General features: G+C 38.6%; 2 protein-coding genes across 2 annotated transcripts; one reads left to right on the top strand and one right to left on the bottom strand.

Moving 5' to 3' along the window:
* Nucleotides 1-1,163: 1,163 nt before the first annotated feature.
* zgc:162879 (ras and EF-hand domain-containing protein) lies at nt 1,164-14,865 on the top strand. Its single transcript, XM_036561627.1, has 17 exons — nt 1,164-1,533; nt 2,508-2,660; nt 5,621-5,711; nt 6,245-6,340; nt 6,519-6,596; nt 7,608-7,723; nt 8,594-8,662; nt 8,979-9,066; nt 9,168-9,238; nt 9,321-9,534; nt 9,615-9,716; nt 11,896-12,040; nt 12,153-12,234; nt 12,617-12,731; nt 12,839-12,952; nt 13,057-13,133; nt 13,978-14,865. The coding sequence occupies exons 1-17, from the start codon at nt 1,223-1,225 to the stop codon at nt 14,078-14,080; spliced, it is 2,025 nt and encodes a 674-aa protein (XP_036417520.1). The 5' UTR covers nt 1,164-1,222; the 3' UTR covers nt 14,081-14,865.
* A 1,398-nt stretch (nt 14,866-16,263) lies between these two features.
* Nucleotides 16,264-18,616, bottom strand: si:ch211-39k3.2 (uncharacterized protein LOC100149345 homolog). Its single transcript, XM_036561625.1, has 3 exons — nt 18,474-18,616; nt 17,695-17,803; nt 16,264-16,683 (listed from the first exon to the last, which is right to left on the bottom strand). The coding sequence occupies exons 1-3, from the start codon at nt 18,478-18,480 to the stop codon at nt 16,617-16,619; spliced, it is 183 nt and encodes a 60-aa protein (XP_036417518.1). The 5' UTR covers nt 18,481-18,616; the 3' UTR covers nt 16,264-16,616.
* Nucleotides 18,617-19,584: the final 968 nt, after the last annotated feature.

Genomic DNA, 19,584 nt, shown 5'->3' on the forward strand with positions numbered 1-19,584 from the left:
AGGGCATTTTAAGGCAAAATAGTGTCCCCAAAAACTTTTTATTGGATGTACCACTGTTTTAACATCATCATCATTATATATATAAACTCAGAAGACACAGTAGGTTCCCTGATCATTTTGGATGGCAAGTAAAATGTGATATTTAAAGCGCAAATATAATCATTTTATTTACTATCCAAAACAACTAGTTTAAATATATAAATTATAATAAATAAATTACTAGAACCTACACAAGTCTTCTGAGTATTTACATGTAACACTGCTGATGGTAGAATAGAGGTAAATCTATAAAAAAAAAAAATAGTTTTCTTGGGGACTCTTTTGCCTCACAACATCCTGCATGTATCTCTCTGCCATGAGTGTATTTTAAAAATACATGTTTTAAGGCAAAAAAAAATTGTCTATCATAAACTATCATAAAACAGTGTCTGAGATATCAGGCAGTGTATAAATAATCATTGCATGTAGTAACTCTTAAACTCTTCAAACATCTGGTTCCTATCAGAACTGCTGTGAATAATTCTGACTCGGCAACTTTCACCAACAGAGCATTTCACACCAAACTACTCTGAACATTATTTATGTCTGAACGACTGACCTATGCAGACGTTTTTAAAAAAAAACAGTGTAATTCCCCTTTAATGTGGTGGACAGTTGGTGCGTTCCAGTAGCGCAGTTAGCAGATAGCTAAACCATCCTAATGACAAAATCGTCTGCGCTTGATTAGGAAATCGCAGGACGCGGTAGGACTGCGTTAATCGGGCGCAGCCGCTGTTTGGAGCGCACATTAACGGCTCTACCTGGTGGTGACCACGCCCCTTTTCACGACTGCTTCAACCGCCCGCCAATCAGAGTGAGAGAGGAGCAGTTCTCTGTGAGGTAATAGTTACCGGTGACTCTCTCATATCTATCTGTTCTCACTTTGTTTCGCTCACAGGATCTGAGGGTTTGGTCTTCTGTGCGCTTTTACTTGTTGATAATGGCTACTAGATAAAAAAACAAACAAACCAAAAAAGCAAACAAAAAACAGTTAAAGTTTTATTCCTGTCCGCGTTGTTCTAGACGTGAAAAGCAGCGTGGTGAGTCCTTAAAGAGAAGAGAATACCACCGTACCTCTCTCTCTCTCTCTTTCTCTCTCTTTCCATTGAGGAGTTGATCCCTGTTCTTGGATGTTGCTTGTTAACTAGCTAACTGGTTTCTGAAAGCTAAACAGGCTAAAAAGATGGACGCGCCGGACCTTCGCAGGTTGTTTTCGGCTTGTGATGGAAATAAGTCGGGCAGAATCGAGTATGAGGACTTTATCAGTGTTTGCCGAGAGCTTAACGTTCAAGCCGCCGACGTACGAACTCTGTTTAACAAATTCGACGTGGACGGAGATGGATGTATTAATTACAGCGATTTCTGTTTGAGCTTCAGTGAGGTGTCTGAAACTCTGAACCTGGCCTCGCTGGGGAGCAGCGGGCAGAGTCAGGCGAGCGCCTGGGACGAGTTTGAAAACACTTTGGACGGAGATGTGGCCTACTATTTGGGAAGGTATGTCACCAAACACAGGCTCCACTGTTACTAAAGACAGGAAAAATGCCATTTCATCTGACTCATCAACTCAACAGAGTTTCTTTTTCAGGATATGATAACGTCCCTCAATTTTTCAAACTTTATTTAAGTAAGACTTTGAGCACAGCGATGTGACCTGGGCTGCTTCAACAATTACCCGTTTGTTTTAGCCCACATTGTAGCCTTTAGGTCACCGGTTACCTTATTTTACACGTATGTGCGTCATATGAGTAACATTTCAAACAACCTTCTAACCTTGGAGACACTTCTCAGCTCATAATCTGAACTCTTTACCATGGGGGGCTTTAGCTCTCCTAAAAGCTGGCAGGTCAAACCCTGCCACCTGAAGTTTTAGCTTGGATTTAAATGTAGTCAGAGCCAAAACAAAGTTAATGTGCAGTCACTCAGTACTGCAGCATATATTAGTATTGGGGCAGTGACGTCATACTGTGTGCTCTTACATTTTTTTATTATAAAAAATGAGTTGAACCTACATAAAATGACAGCTTTTATAATTCAGTTTTACTATTCACTGTCCCACTGTGCTCTCAGAAGAAACTGAATTTCAGAGTACAAACTCTGTAACTGCAATGGTACCTTCCAGTGTATGTTTTCAGTACAGTTGTACCATGTTCTGTTGTGGTTCTGTTTTTTAAGTTGCATTGACTCCATACACACTGTCTTGACTCCAGGTTTCTATTTTTCTATTGAAAGTTAAGTACAGATATGCCCCTTTCTCCTAGCAAAGTGAATGTAGTGTACCTTTTAAAAACCACTCAAGGTACACAGTTGGACCTTAATGGCCTTGTTTTTGATAGTAAATTTACATTTTTTTATTTTTTTTGGTGACTAAAATTTGCCTGAACACTACCATTTTTTTTCCTGATAGTATACTTTGTGAGGTTTGCGTTAAGTGACTTTTTGGTTCTTCCTTATCTCTCTCATGTTGCTAGGCTCGGGGATCCTCTGAGCGAGCTGTATCAGCAGATCCACTCCACATCGGACATGCTGTTACTGCAGCAGTATGAGGATCTGATCAAAGCTCTCGTGTTGGAGATCAGAGAGCATCGGATGGAGAACGACCAGTTGGAGACCAGTCTGAGACGGTGAGAGCTGCGTCCAAATGCACTTTGTAGTTTTAATTAACTGATTTAGATCCTGAAATACTGTGTTTTAAACTACTCAGAGAGGTTGGTGCACCCAGGTTGCACAACATGATCTGGTCCTGTTTTAAAAGAGGACTTAATGTTAAAAATCATTTAAAAAGAGTTGGGATAGAACAAATCCTGAGACAAACACATCATATGTCCAGAAGTATCCAGACACCCCTACTAATCAGTGAGTTCCACTACTTTAAGACACCCATGCACACATTACTGACACTGGAGTTTTGTTGTGCCCACACAGCCTGTATATTCTCTTTAGAAAAACATTGCCACATATGAGGCTAAGGTCACCATTCCCCAGTGCCAAACGTTGGCTAGAGGGGTCTAAAACCTCCTAACACTGGTCTGTGGAGCAGTGGAACTACATTCTCTGGAGTGATGGGGCTCCATCCAATATCTATGGGGTGAGTTGGAGTGGTGTTTGAGATCCAGAACTAATCGTCCAGCATCAGTAAACATCTAAAGTAAAGCCTTTCCAGAAGTGTAGAGGCTGTTACTGTATCAAAATTAGCACAAATGCCCCTTTTATATCTTTGATTTCGGAAGAATTGTTGGATGAGTCTACAGTCTTTTGGACATGGTGCATAATTCTGATCCTAGTTAACATGAAAATTAAATCGTTTTTTATTGTAGTATAGATGTATGGCGTGGAAAAAAACACTTAACAAGTACATAATAAATACTCCTTGAAATGTAAGACTCTGAACTTTGTATAGTGGTATTTTGCACTATTCCGGGGAGACCGAATGTATGGTGAATTTAATGAGAGAACAGTTTCCTAAAGACTCCCCCAAAATGTCTGCTCATATCATCATAGATACATTGGCATATTTTGTCACTTAACTTGTTCCAAATATAAACACATTTTGATGTAGGGAAAAGGAAGAAAGACTAATCATCAGCGGTTTATGTATTATTTTTGTTTGAGCTTCCATTAAGTACTTTTGGCTGCATAATATAGTAATACTTTCAGAGTTTCTGTGATTGTTACACTGGTTGGGCCTCCATAACTTCTGCTAATTTGTTTGCTCCTTGTGTTTGACCTGCTTGTCTTTTCTTTGGCTCATTATTCATTTTTAAATAACGGAGACTGTAAATTTCACAGAAGTGAACAAAGAGTAAGGGTTCTCTGGTTACGAAAAGTGCGTTTAAAGGAGTTGGCTGAAAGGTGATTCACTGTATATCCATACTGCCTCATGTAAATATATGTATGTAGTTCAATGTATTGTCCAGCAGATGGAGATAAGGGAATCCAGTCGACACTTCTGTATTCTCAGTATGTTGACCATAGAGATCCTGTCTTAAGTTTTAAATATGAAGTTTAGAAACTTCATATGATGTTTTTGACATAAGGCAGATCACTGGTTTCTTGCACTTGCAGCCTTGTGTTCTTACCCCCCCCCCCAAGTTAAGAATCTGACAGACTGGAATTATTTTAAATATGACCTAATGATGACATATTTGATGTTGATGTTTAGCTTTATGTACTGTAGCGTTTATTTATAGGTGCATAGTCAGTATACCCTAGTGGTTAGCAGAGGGCAGTCTATATGCAGACTGGAAAAATTTTACACCTACAGTAATAGAAATGGCTGTCTGATGTGATGGACTGGAAATACACAAAAGGAGGAGAGAACTCTCTTCTTTCTTTTCTGGTAAGTAGCCTACTACTTTCATGCTCCAGAGCTTGCATTCTAATAGACAGAGGACATAAGGAAGAAGGAAGTTTAAAGCTGGTGTCAAGTTGCTAAGCCTGTGTCCCCTTTTATTTTACTGTAGTCTGAATATTATCCTTTTCATGGAGATTTTTTTTAAGCTACTATGAGACCCATTTTGTGTTTTTATTTTTTTATGCAAGCATATTGCAAATATTGTACATATTTGCATATTTAGCTGATCTGTTTTGAGAGATCAGTCAGGTGATGTTAAAGATGCCATAAAGTTCTAAAACATCTGAAGAGTTTTTTTGTTATTTGTACTGACTTTGGACTGAAGAGAATACATGTAGCTACAAATTCATAAAATATTTATCTTTCATTTTATTATGGTTATGTGGCTGAGAATATATGTTACTGCCAGAGATGCCTTAAAAATGGGAGGGTCTTGAAAACAAACAGGCAGTATCTGGCATGGCCACCTTTTCCCTCATAAAACAAGCATATTTCTGCTGTATACAGCTGATCAGATGAAACAGTGATTGCAGTATATTTAGGCAAACATATTGTCTACCTTTTTAAATCTGAATTTACAATAAATTAATAAAATAGGAGCATATTTAACATTAAAATGAAGAAAACCAGTCCCCTGTATGGGAGAAAAACACAGAGGCTGTACTAGTTAAATCTGTCAAACATCTTTTGTATAAAAGTACAAAAGTAGTCCATCATTTTTCCATTATCACTTACCATTGCATGTAAAACACAGATGTGCAGGTTCACTGGCCATTTTGGATAGTAAATAGTTTTATTTTATTTGCATTGTTTATCCCTGGTTCGTATTACCACCACAAAGATGTCAGAGAAATCCATAAGGAGTCCATACGTTTCAAAACCACTCTGGATAACAATTGAATTATAAAGCAAATTTGAAATGTCATTGTAATTCCCCTTTATAACTTTAAGAATGAATTCTTGGCACTGATTTGAAAGTCTTCTGGCTCCCCCCCGAGTCAGCTGGTGATTCAGAACCTGAGATGAATGTTTAACCTGAAAGAGAGAAATTCCACTCACTATTTAGACCTCAAGGGGATACAGCAGTGGACGTATATGGAAACAGATTGATTACAGGCAGCGCTTTACCCCATAACCTCTTATTTGGTAAACAAAGATGTGGGTAGTCTCTTGAAATGCAGTGTGTGAGGTATTTGATGGGCAGTGATCTCTTCTTGCTAACACTAACAGGACGGAGGAGATGGCAAGCACTCAGATAGCTGAGTTTGAAGAGGATTTGCAGCAACAGCTGACCCGTTTGGAGCAGAGGGTCCGTGAGGAGGTGAGCGCAAAATACTGTCTCATTGAATGATCAGTAATGTTATGTTAAAATGCTTCTGTTAGAATAGTTGCAAGAACAGACTGAAGTTTCTCAAAGGGAAAAAAAGAAAGTAAAATTCTGATTAGGAAAAGACGAAATAATGTTTTAGCCCAACTTCAATTCACGAGACACTACATAAGACTGTATATTTTCAGCTTAAATGCTACTGGGGCATCTCTGAATTCCAGTTGAAATGTCAGTACTGTATATTTTAGCATGATTAAGCTTTTGAATGTATTACATTTGTTTTCAAGGTAGAAGAACATATATGTAAATGTGGGTGTATAGACATCTAATGAAGCTCTTGCAGCCTGCATTCTTTTTTCATTCAATTGTTTACCTGCATTCCTGAAGCTCAGGGGTTAGTTTTAGCAGTAACGCCAGCTAGTTAGGCTCTTTGCTCACAAAGGCTCCTCTATGGTGTGTTGTAAAGGCCTCTTTATTAGACCTTGTGTATATGAGAAAGCTGGTCTTCTCTGGTTTCACTTATACAGGAGCAGAAGAAAACTGAGGGGGCCATTGCCATGCTCCAGATCAAACATCAGAATGAACTGGCAGACCTACAAGCCGCAGTAGAGAGGCTTACACAGGTAAGAGGAACAGCTTCTGTGTATGATAATGAAATGCACAGTTTCCTTTATATAGTATGCCTTTTTTTTATCCTTCAACTGCCCAGGCCTATGAAGTATGCTAAGTTAATGAATCATGAAGTATTCATATTTTACTGTGTAGCTACTGAACTGAAAGAATTCCACATTTTTCATTCAGTATCAAGAGGAGGCAGAGCTGAACAGCCCCAAAGAAGATGTCATCAGATTAAGAAAACAAATGCGGGAGATGACGCAGGTGTGGAAGAGTGGTGCTCTACCAAATTGATATTTACTGTACACATCCCAGCAGTGCATTAGATTGACCTGGATCATTTTGATTGGATAGTTTTGGTCTCCTCAGCTGATTTTAGCTTGGCATTTTCATTGCTGTTTGATTGTAGTGCCTCACTATAACGTTGTAAACCACTTACAAAAACAAAGTAGAAACATCCACTGACAGCATACAAGTCTGACTTTATAAACGAGCTTTAGGAGACATTTTTTTGTCCTAAACACAGTAGCAAGAACTTTTTTTTTGGCTTAGAGTAACATTGGAAATGACTGGACAATGACCTTACTCAGATGTTCCAGGACCGTTATTCCTGTTACTGTATTCTCTAGTCTTGTTCCACCAGTCTTCTCTTAATTTTCCATTTCATAGTCCATGAAGAGGGTAAAATGTAGCCTAGCACTGTAATGTGACTAACACTCTGAACACATGTTTATTTTTGTTTTTCTGCTTGTAAGAAACTCCTCTGTTAGGATGCTATCCAGTGATGGTGCTTTAATTTTGAGAAGTGAATGAAAAAGTTCTTTTCAACTCAAATCAGTCAGTTGGGCCTGTTTGAAGTTTTTTTTTATTTCATTTTATTTTTTTTTAATTATACACTGGAGCTACCAGGATAGAGCAGCTAACTTACAAATGATGGTCATTTAAGCTGCATTCCTAAACCTCACATAATTGTCTCAAACCACTTTGATTTGTTAAGGAATCTCAACTAGACTTGCTCATGTGGTTTCTGACACTGTATGACATGCTATTACCTGTAAGAATGAACACGTGATGCATGGTATAATAAGAAAAGAGGTTTCTTGGAATTTTGTTCCATATCATGGCTGATCACTTGTAGGATAAATGTGAATTTAGGTGAATATGGAACCATTGTTTCCATATTTTATATTTTGCTACCATCAATGTTCTGAAACCCTTGAAAAGAAATGTGATTGAATATAAAATCGCTCTCCCTATTTATTTTTTTCTTTCTAGGAGAATGAAGAGCTGAGAAGTTCTCTTTTGAAGGCTCAAATGAACATCTCTGTTCTGCAGGTAGAGTTGGACAAGCTGAAGAATGCGTATGCTGATGAGAAACTTCAGCATGAAAGGTGAGAGTAGATTAAAATGTATTGAGTGGGCAATCAATTTTAATTTAATGTTTGAGTTTCCCTTTTAATTCAAATTGGACCAATTTGTGTCCGTTTTCTTAACTGGTCTAGTGCTCTAGGCTTATTTATCCAAATTGTTGAATAGTCCTAAGATCATCTTGCTTGGTACAGGAGCAGTCGAGGCAAAATGCAGAATTTAGCACAATTCCTTGATTTGAAACTGCAGTAGTGCTAGAAAGTTTGTGAATTTATACATAAATCTGACACAAAATATTAGCTAATCTTCATCTGGGACATCACATTAAGAGAACCCAATAAAATAAATAACGCAAGCAGTTAAACAGTTTTTCGTTCATTTATTGAACAAAGTGAGCCAACATTTAAATGTCTTTGTTGACATAAACATGTGAACTTCTAGAACAGTGGTCACTGAGGGGTCACACCAGTTACTGAAACCTGAGGATCAGTTACTTTTGCCAGCAGTGGACCGCTTTGTTCAATACAAGAGTGAACAACTATATAAATGGTTTATTTGTTTGGTTTGCTTCTCTTTATCTATTGTAATTACTTAGTTGAAGATTTACTAGTACTGAATTGACCCTTTTGCTTTGGCAAAAAAGAAATTTATTCCCTTCCTGTTCTTGAAGTCCCCAAGTCATCTGTGCTGGAACTTTTGTGACCACTAATGCATGCATAGCTTGCTTTATTTAGTTGAGTATCAGGGAAATCCTCTGAACTGTCTGAATGCTCTTAACTGGTTTGGAATTGCACAGTGACTATATAGATTAGAGATTTATTTGGTCATTTGGCAGATTTGCACAGTACATATTTCACTTTTTGGAGGAAATGATTCTCTCTTCCTCCCCACAGAGAAAGCAGTGACCTTAAAAATATGGTAGTTGAATACCAGTCCTACGCTGGTCATATTGAACTCCTCCAGTAAGTAATCTACTTTTATGTTTTTGATGTTTTGGTTCATGCCATTAAACAAATTTGGTTATTGTCACTGTCAAAAGAAAAGCATGTATCATCAAAATGGTAACTTTACAGGACAGGACAAAAACATTCTTCACTTTTGTAATTTAAGGTAAAGCAATTGTATTCCAGGCAATTTTGGAGTATGTCTACTGGTCCATTCCTGATTACATTTTCACACAATGTAAAAGGCAGCTGCTGTGCTGTAGTGATGTAGAAAAATCTCAAAAAATGGATTTTGACTAATTGCATCTCCCTTCACTTGTTTCTCTGGCTTCAGGGAAATGAATAAAAAATTGTATGACAGCAATGATGGGTTACGTTCTGCTCTGGCCAAGGACAAGGACAGTTCTTCTTCTAAGAGGCGGGTAAGTGTCACCTGCAGAGTTCCATTTGGAAAATACTGTTAATTTCTTATATTTGGTTTCCAGTCAAGTTCAACATTCAGCTTATTCTCTGTTTACCACAGCTTTCCCCCAGAAATGAAAAGCCTCCTAGAAAACTGAAACCACTTCGGCAGAGTACAATAAATCAGAGCAGGTACTTACTGTTATGTTTTCAGATTTCATATCAGAACTTGATTTGCCATGATTATCTTAACTGACATGGAATTTTCTTTAAGCTTTGCTCATGAGGAAGATGACATGGCTGTAGATCCCACCAAAGACAAGTTCTCACTTGTAGCCCGCTGGGCGGATAAGTATCTGGACAGCGGTGTTTCCTTACAGACGGACACAGACCGGATGTCGGGCAGCAATTACGATAGCGATGAGAGTCAGGACTCTGTGGAGACTGTGGAGCATCAAAGCTACTCCTACGTTCACTCTGAAATGGAGGTGAAGTCTGCTTTAAGGCATTACCTACATTGTTAAATGTGTTGAATATCATGTGGCTGAATGCCTCTGTCCTGTTTCAGATGTCGGATTTGAAGTCTGAGATGAACATGTCGGTTGCTCCCAGCAGAGTCAGTACGTTAGCCTCCTCTCTGCGACGACGACTCTCAGCTTTTCCTGTAAAGGTATTACAAGTGACATTTGGTCTTCAGGGTGTAGTCCTAAGATACAGTTGGATATATCTGCTTTAGTATTGCATTCTGGTGATTGCTGTTATAAGAAAACCTATCTCAAACGCAGGCATGTGTTGGTATTAAAGTATCACAATATGTATCTCACATTTTACCATATCATTAAAAAAGAAGAATCTTTTTTTTTAAAGGTTAAAGGAGACCAAATCTGCATTTTCCTTACCAGTTCACATTTGCATTACTTGTCACTGTATATTCCTTTTGAGAAATTGTGAAGTCTCCACTGTTTTGGTGTATTTTCCTTTCAAAAAAGGTGTGCGATTCAGTGGGCTTATGGGATTTCCTTCTCATTTTTATGTCACAGCAAAGTAGCGCCTCCATCTCTTGAAAAATAATGCAATGACTTGGCCAGCTAGCTACATGGGTGACATTTCATCTCTTCAGAAGTTTTCTGACCTTAATCAGACTAGTGATACAAAACTGATATGTAGGAGATGTCTAAGATTAGCACATGTTGCTAATCACTACTGGATTAACTCATTAACAAAGCAGTCTGTTCTGCTGCTTAGGTTAGGTTTGAGATGGTTTTGTGTCTTTTACTTGAAGTCACAGTCACAAACTTGATACACAAAGTTTGTGACTGCAGACATTTAGCATATTCGTGAGACTGAGCATTTTTCCTTATCTAAGCTGGGTGAGAGGTGAGTTTTCTAATGGAAAAAAATTATGTCTGCTCGTCCTTCTGAGGCTGTTGTGATTGTGTAGAAGAAGCAACTGTGACACGTGATCAGAGCATGAGAGCGCAGTAGGAGTTTGTGAAAGCAGAGCTGCTCTGCGAGTTAAATCTCAGGTGAAACTGCAGCTTGTTTAACTAAATAGTAGTCACGGCATGATGCCGTTACAGTGTGCATTTAATATCGTGGCATACTGAATGCTGGCACATGTCTACTCAAACAATAACTTTATAGGACAAGGGAAAACCTTTTTTACATTTAAATAAATTTAAAAAACGGTCAAAATGTAGTCACTCAGTTTTCTTTTGACAGCAATGAAGTAATCAAGATAATTTTTATGAGAGAAGGAAGGATATCCTAAATATGAAAGGTCAATTTTGTGCAACTTTGTGCTTTTAAGACTAAGGCCCGATCCCATTTCTTCTTTTTACCCCTACCCCTTGTTTTCGAGTGTCACCCTAACCCCTTGGAACTGAGTTGCAAGGGGTCGTGGTTGAAATCTTGCCCTACGAAATCGGACAACCCTCAAAGTAAAACAAACAAACAAAAAAAAAAAAAACATTGCTTCATTAACAGCCTACTAGCGCTGCTCTGTAGGCGACCCGGCCTGTCTTCAGTGATAGCAGAGGAGGGTAAAGTTCAGCAACCTCACTGCTGGTTTTTAGTTACATTTAGGGCATCATATGCTTGCAAAGATGGGGTATAAGACAATTATTTATTATCGCCCACCCCTAATTCTTTGGTGATACGAAGCTGAAGTCAGCTATTCACCAGGTTCTTTTTTGAATTTTTCCGTTCCACCTTAAATCGTGCAGCAGTTACATTCTGGCGCTTCACTTGTCAGAACTGCTGACTATTTAAGGTGGAACGGGAAAGTTAGCTAGCTAGCTACCGAAACATTAGCATGCTATTACTTTTATGCTTGTTATGAAGAAAACGACCATAATACATAGAAACGACATTAAACTAATACAATTGTTAGCTTAATTTTTACTGGAGAAAATACTCAAATTTGTGGGTTTCTTTGGTTGCTCGTGCAGCCATCTTGCCGGTTTTTCTTTTTTTTTCTGATAACACTCCATTTGGAGTGAGCCTCTGAAAAACCTCCGTTTGGAGGGCCATGTAGCCCTAACACTTCACCCTACCCCTCTATCTCAACAAAAATTGGGACACCCTACCCCTAGACATGAACACGCAAAACAGACGGGCTAAGGGCTAAGTGGTAGGGGCAAGGGGTGAAATGGAATTGGGCCTAAGATTACATTGCTTCTAGAGTAGCTAAACATTGTTCTGGAGTGATTAACTGTTGCACCACATCAGCAAGAATAATATAAAGAAAGCAGTCGTTTAGGGTTTGTTTTGTATAAAAAAAAAAAAAGACATTAAGACGATCCCATGAACGCTTTTCTGCTATTAAATTGAATTTCTCTGATTTGCAGCAAACTGAAGCAGACTTGTTTGATTCTGTTGGGTCTGTTCCAATGTACCGCTTGGTGCTGGCGGGGGATGCAGGGTCAGGCAAATCTAGCTTTTTGCTGCGTCTGAGTCTAAATGAGTTCAGAGGAGACATGCAGACTACTCTTGGTAAGCTTTTTAAGTATGCTAATAAGTGTTACATATAGTTTACATTGTTAATTTGCATAATTGACAGTCTACTATGCCAGTTGAATAAAAGAGGAGTGATTGCTGATCCTAGGGGTTGATTTTCAAATGAAGAAGATGCTTGTAGATGGAGAAAAGACAAACCTTCAGATATGGGACACTGCTGGGCAGGAGAGGTATGCATACATCTGTTTATCTATAAATAAATAGCTGTTTGTTGAGTTATTAAACTTGTGGAAGTAGTATCACATGTTCAGTGTTGCAGGTACTGATGCAGTCTGCCTGAGCAGTGCAAACACTGATTCATTATTGGTCCTGCGACAAGATCACATCACAAACTTGTTAAAGTTCAGACATGAGTATTTGATGTGTGGAGCGACACGGTTTCCTTCTGAGCACCAGTGCACAACAGTAGCAGTACTGTAACTTCATGGACCCTATTTGAAGGCACATTTCAGCCTATTATGCTAAGTAAAAATGTGACATTTTGGGCAAAATGTCCCTCTGGATGTACATTTATGTCTCTGAAATGTCAATTTTCTTTTTACCTTCGAACAGGTTTCGCAGCATTGCCAGATCTTACTTCCGCAAAGCCCACGGGGTGCTACTTCTTTACGATGTCACTTCAGAGAGCAGCTTCTTAAATGTCCGAGAGTGGATGGAGCAGATTCAGGTATTTCCTAGGCATGTACACTTTCTCCTTTCAAACTGTAAATGTTTTGTGCCTGTGTCAGTGCTTTATTCAATTAGTGCAGTAAAATGGTTCTCTGCATCTCTCAGGAGTCCACGGATGGGAGTATCCCACTGTGTGTGATTGGGAACAAAGTGGACATGAGAGCGGAGAGGCCAGAGGGAAGCTGTGTGAGTTCTGCCCAGGGGGAGAAACTTGCTATGGTGAGGCGGTTTCTTCATATTTGAAAAGAAACAGAAGTTGTTCTTATTCTACCTTTTTTATTTTTTTTTTTCTCTTTAATGATGATCAGTCTCTGTAACTGCAGACTTACAACGCTTTGTTCTGTGAGACAAGTGCCAAAGAAGGTACCAATGTAGTGGAGGCTGTTCTGCATTTAGCAAGGTAAGATGTTGTAGATGTTTGTGCATTTATATATATTTACACACACACTTTTTTGTGCTTAATTGATTGTGTTGTAAAGAAAGGCATTCAGAGTGGTCTGATGTAAAACTTTATGGCGGTGGAACCAGTGATGACAGTGGCCCTTATTCATAAATGAGCGCATGCGAATTTTACCGTTTTGTTATTCATTACTTCAACTTTGGTGTATCTGTACCTGTACATCAAAAAACAATGATTTGCTGTTAACTAACCCAAACTATTATATAACCTATAATACAGATAATAAAACTAGAAAATGACAGTAATACTAATTGTGTACATGGATATCCAGTAGAAAAAGGGATGTACTTGTTTTACATGCATGTTTGTATAAACAAACACTGCAACCATTCTATGTTCCATCTGAAGACCTACTATACTACACTATGCTTTTGTTATAATACTGACACCACCCAGAAATGAATACAAAACAGAAGCCTTCTTTACGTACTATGTTGGCTTATAATATCCTGCATGTACCTCTCTGCCATGGATGTATTTTAAAAACAGGTTTAAGGCCAAAAGCTGATTTCAAACCTATTGTAAAACAATGTCTCAGATACCAGGCAGTGTATTCGTAACAATTTCATGTAATGACTTTCTGTGAGGGAGCTTTTAGAGGCATTAAACTCGTAAGACATTTGGTTCCTATCACCACTGCTGTGAACAGTTCTGACTCTGTACATTTCTCTAGATTCTTGGTGATTAAGTTGATTATTCCCTTTTAATTCCAAAAGGTTTTAATTCTTTTTCAAAAATTGAGCAATCAGAAGTTTAGTTCTAAGGCTTGACTTCTTTCTCACAGAGAGGTTAAGAAAAATGCCAGACTGAGACGGAAGTCGGAGTCCCAGGTGAAGCTGAGTCTAAATGGAGGAAAAAAGGCACTGAGTAACTGCTGTGGAGTCTGACTATGACTGCTCATCACACAGCCATGCACATGAAGGAACGTTTACTTAAGTCACAAGTTGATTAAAGTCAGTTTTATATGTATAAGCTGCTGTTGTAATAGTTGAAGATGCAAAGCTATATTTTAAGCGCGATTTGATGATCACCCCTTAAGTGGTGCTTTACATGATTTTTTTTAAAGTTTTAAACAGATGCTGAGCACGTTGATGGTGTAGTTCACAAGGGCTTTTGTCACTGATCATGCATGTGTTGAAAAGATCAAATTCCACCTTCACTTTAGAGATGGGGTCAGTATTTATTTTTTTGTTTGTTTGTTTTTTTTATATTGTAATTTTAAATGTATTAAGTTTTGTATAAATATTGATTTGGCTATTATGAAAAATAAAAGGTATTTTGATCATATTTGTTGTGATTATGCAGGATTATAAAATGATCCATAATTAAACACTGAAGCTGTTCAGAATGCCTTGGCGCATAGAGGCAAAAATGTGCCCTCTTCTGAATGGTAAACAAACTACAACTGCATCCATGTTATGTTTTGTGGTAATGTAAACAAAGCAGTGCTCTTTTGGGATACATGAGGCCAGTGTTTATGAATGTCCAAAAATAAACTTTTAGTTTTTCAGAATTTCTCTTGGCCTTAGCAGCAACCTGGAGATTTAGATCTCACTGATACTGAGTTGGTGCTTCTCTGTTAATGCATTCCTTACACGGAAATGTTTGTTTTCAGTAAATAACTGTCTTGTACCCACCTCCTCAGTGTCTGAAGAAGGTGACCCAGAGAGAACACTGCAATATAATCATTCCCAGAGTTCAAAAAGTGAGAGTCTGTGAAACTGCATTACAAACTGTAAAACTAACATAGGACTCATGATATTTAAGGTTAGTTTTTTTTATTATATACTTTCTTCAAATGCTGCACACAGGTGGTAGCCTTTTTGAAGCATGTTTCACATTGACAATCCTGGAACATAATTTTTAAATTGTTTTATTTATAATGGTTGTGAATAAAAAGTACCAATTTAAAAATAGAACCACATACATATGACTGACATAAGGAGAGAATATGGAATGTTGTATAATTTAAAGTGTGCCTTTTAAAAAGACTAATTTGTAGTGCACTCAGATGGTCCTTATGAACTTTACCACATGAAAAAGTTTCCTCCAACAGCCGTTATAAGGGGTAATTTCAGGTAAATTTCATGTTACCCAGTTTATAAGCAGACATATTAGCCAGGACATTGATGGGACTACAGTGACATGGTGGAAGCAAGCTGGCCTCTGTCCATCCAAGCACACACACATGTTCACGTTACAACTATCAACTGCTGAAACCACCTTAAATGCAAACGATTGGCAGATACAATGGGCTTGAGTAAGTTTTCCTACATTAAGTTGGGATGAGAACTTTAAGACAGATCATGTTTCAGGACCAATGTCTTACAAAAATACAGAATGTCAATTGTTCTATGAATTTCTCAAACCTGTGTTAAAACAGAACTTAAAAAGGTATGCGAAAAGGTAATTGGCCAAGTCTGCACTGTAAAGTGGAGCCGGATGTAAACACTGATCAAACCTATTCTGCTTTGCATTATTTCTGTTTCATACAAGGAATGAGTTTGGGGGGGGCGGGAAGAGTCAAAAAATTCATTCAGTACCAAATTTCTTGTAGGTCTCAGCATCCATGAACCAATAGGCATGCTTGTTTCAACATACACTGATTACATTACATATGCATGTTTAACACAGTCTGAAATTCAGTGCAGTCAGTAAATATACCTACTTTAAGTATCTGAATCAAGTCTAACATCCACTTTTGTGTCTTCAAAACTTTTTTGAAATAAGCACTGTAAGAGATACTGGTACTGATATTGAAAAATTTAACGATACCCAGCCCTACGCAATTTTTAAACAATTTTTCCACGGCATGATCCGTTGAACCCCCTAATTTTCGTTTTAGATGGTAAACAAAACTCCATCTGGAGACATGTCATAGGTGTATACTGAGAATGGCAGCACATAATGTTAGTAACTTCAAGGTTCTCTCATTGCAGAGTAAGTTACAAGGCTTGTTTGTCAAAATCTCCAAGTCAGCTTAACAGTCAGTTGAATATCATAGGCACTGACCAAATTGGTCTCTCAAAGGTCTATGGTACTTACAAGCACAAAAACACCCAAACCAATCTGTGTTTAGGAGCTACAATTTATTCCGCAAGTTTAAAGGAGGAGGGGGTATAAAAATACAAGATTGTGGTTCCAAGCTGAGCGGTCTGTAATTCTTGCTTTTTACATTGTAAATACTGATCAAGAGAAGTGAGACCTGCACACTGCGGTGAAGCAAAGAACCGAATTCTGATTGGAAATGATTCATCTTCCTGAAGCTACACAATATAAAATGTCCTGACAGAAAGAGTACAAGAACGTCTTGTACACTGGAGATTAGAACACAAAGAAAATCCCAATGGAGACTAGTAACACCAATGATAACATTTACTGAGGATCATCTTAGTGTGAAGGGGATTCCTTCCAGCCATGAAGCTACTTTGATTTTGTATCTGCTTTTTCATTGGCCTTTTTCTGTTTCTGTTGCATTATCTCCGCATCCCTAGAAAGAGGGAAAGAGAAAAGTCAGCAATATGAAGCAAAAATAAAAATTAATTAAAGAGATAGCAGCACACCAGTCTGGCCAAATAAAGCTGACTTCTCTGCTGAGCAGTATACAGATGCAAAATGCAAAACTGTATTTTCCTACAAAGGGCCACTTTGTCACATGCTTGCTTAACCCACAACCTTCTGCTCATTAGAAAAAAAAAAACTGGCATTTTGGTTGTCATGTTTTACAGCAAGTAATTACGCCACATTAATGTAATGTATTCACACAACTATCAGCATCTGGACTGAAACACCAAATTAAAACCCATTCAAATCACAAACACTGACACTGACTAACTTATACTAATCACCTTAAATGGCAGCAAAGCATTTTTACATGCATGTTCTCTCACACATCTCTACAAAAGTCTGCTCAAAGACTGACTGAACACTGTCAAGAGTCAATCCAACCACTACTGCTGCCACTTTCCTAATCATTTTACCATCAAGATGTATAACAGCAATGAATACAAACAGAAAAAGTAATACAATATGACTGTTTCAGGACAGATCCTGCCTTCCGGTCAATGACAGCTGGGATAGGCTCCAGCACCCCACCGCGACCCAGAAGGATAAGCGGTTTAGATGATGTATGTATGTATGTATGTATGTATGTATGTATGTATGTATGTTTCAGGACAGATTTAGAATTACAAACCCATAAAACATTCATAGTTTTAAGTATCCTTAAATAAATGTTATGGTTAAAAGTTTTACTTTTAATAAAAATATATTTTCTTTTTAAACAAAACACATTAAAAAAAAAAATATTCCATAGGGAAAAAAAAAACTACTATCTACAGAACTTGGAGCCAGTGGGCGGGGCCAGTTCCTCTGCTTACAACCTACAATTTCCAGAACCTTCTTCGAGACTTTGAAAACAGAAAGCGGCACTTTTCCCCTAGTCTTTCATAACTTTAAAATACTGAACAAAACAAGTGTCAAATTCAGCGGTCTACTGTACCTCTGCTTCCTGGCAGCAGCAGAAAGACCATCTTCGTTTCTTTTGCCCTTGCTCATGTCGCCTTGCTTCTTGGCATTTCTCTGACGGGCCAGTTCGCGCTGATTTCCCCCTAAAAAGGAAAAGTGGATGAGAAATGGGAATAGCGTACGCTCTGGCGGTGTGTCTATGAGATGAAAGTCCTACGCTGGCTGGGTTAAGTAGGTTCTGCTTCCAATAACAAGACAGACACAATGCGACTGTCGACAAGACTAAAACGGCTAAGGGCTCGCTGCAGGACCCAGTATTTTTTACGGACTGCCAAACGACTCACAAAGCAGATCGCATGACATTTACCTGCCAAATCCAAGAATTAACGTTGACACGACACAGGGCCGCATCTGGCTAATACACAATGAACACTGGGCGTCTCCGCATTCTGGAGCTAGTTAGCTACGATAGCTACCTAGCTAGTAAGGCTAGCGCCTTAACACAGCATTACTTTGTAACGTTGGTGGCATTTCTTCAAATTTAGAATAATTACAAAACAACATGCATAATAACTTTTACAGTAGCTCGTTACTGCACGCAAACGGCCATTTTCTCGAACTGATGCGTAAGAATCACCGGATTATGCTAACCAGACGGAAAAGCTAAAGCTAAAGCAGTCCTGAACACGTAGACTGCAAACCATCAACAACAGGCCGCAGACACATCACCGCCATACACGCTCTCCGCGTAAGCGCTCCAACAAACCGAGAGGACACAAACTGCATTCATAGGTCGATTACACACATACTCACTCGTCATTTTTAAGCAGCTTCGTCTCGTTTCCAAACAAGCTCACCCAAAGGGCCGCTTTCTTTTTTTCCCCACCAAGAAACCGTTCGCCCGGCAGTCCGTCGTCTCTTCTACAGACTGACAACGAAGCACACCACAGCGAGAAATATGCAAGAAATGCGAAATGTGATTGGATCAAACGCATCGACGTCATGAACACTGCGTGCTCTTATTGGGAACTGTATGTGTCTTGCGAATCCTATTGGTCGGTTTCTCTTCAGTAGGGCGTGAGCCAGCGACTAGTTCGATTCAGTTCACCAGACCGATTCTTTTGAACTGTCCGTTTGAATGAATCGACAATCCCGATTCCTCGATTCCTTAAAACATGTAAACATTATTCTCATATCCCTCCTCCACGTACGACGGAATTCGGTTCAACTAGGTGAGTGAGAGATTATGAGGTTAAAATGCGAAGTATAGTTTTATTCATGTTTTATAGAAGTCCTTAGCCGAAAACACAGACGTAAAATTCAGTTTGAGTTGTGAATCGTTTTGACAAATTTATTGAAAAGAACCTGTTCAAAAGAACGATTCGTTCACGAGCCAGACTTCGCCACTAGCTCGCCACCGATTGACCGTGTACAGCCGGAGGGACCATGCTTTAGTTTGGTACGTTTTTGTTTGTTTTATGGAGACGCTCTACAGTATAAGGCTTTGCATGTCGGCTTACCAATGTCAGGGGTAGCACTGAACTAAAATGCTGCGCCACCAAACGCGCAGAAATTATGCAACCGTTTTTTTTTGTTTTTTTTTAAAAAAAGCTGACGTAAGCAATGTTCTCTTGGACAAACATTTTAATAGTGGTAGAATTTTTTTATTTTTTGATATCCTACTTACAGTTGTAGGGAGCTACCTATATAAATATGCGGCACGGTAGAACGTTTTAGAAGTGCAGCACAATTCGTCAAAACACAGGGGGGCGGGATGGACGGGTATAAACTGCACCTGTATCCATTTCCAAAGTCAAAAAGAAATTAAAATGCCAGCTTTTTTAAAAAGAATGCGCTGTGTTGTTGTCCTCATTGGTCTATGAATGAGTTAACGCGGGTCTTGGAGTATTCATGCCCTGCACAT

This window comes from Colossoma macropomum, unplaced genomic scaffold (assembly GCF_904425465.1).
Source record: "Colossoma macropomum unplaced genomic scaffold, Colossoma_macropomum, whole genome shotgun sequence".
NCBI classification, from domain to species: Eukaryota; Metazoa; Chordata; class Actinopteri; order Characiformes; family Serrasalmidae; genus Colossoma; species Colossoma macropomum.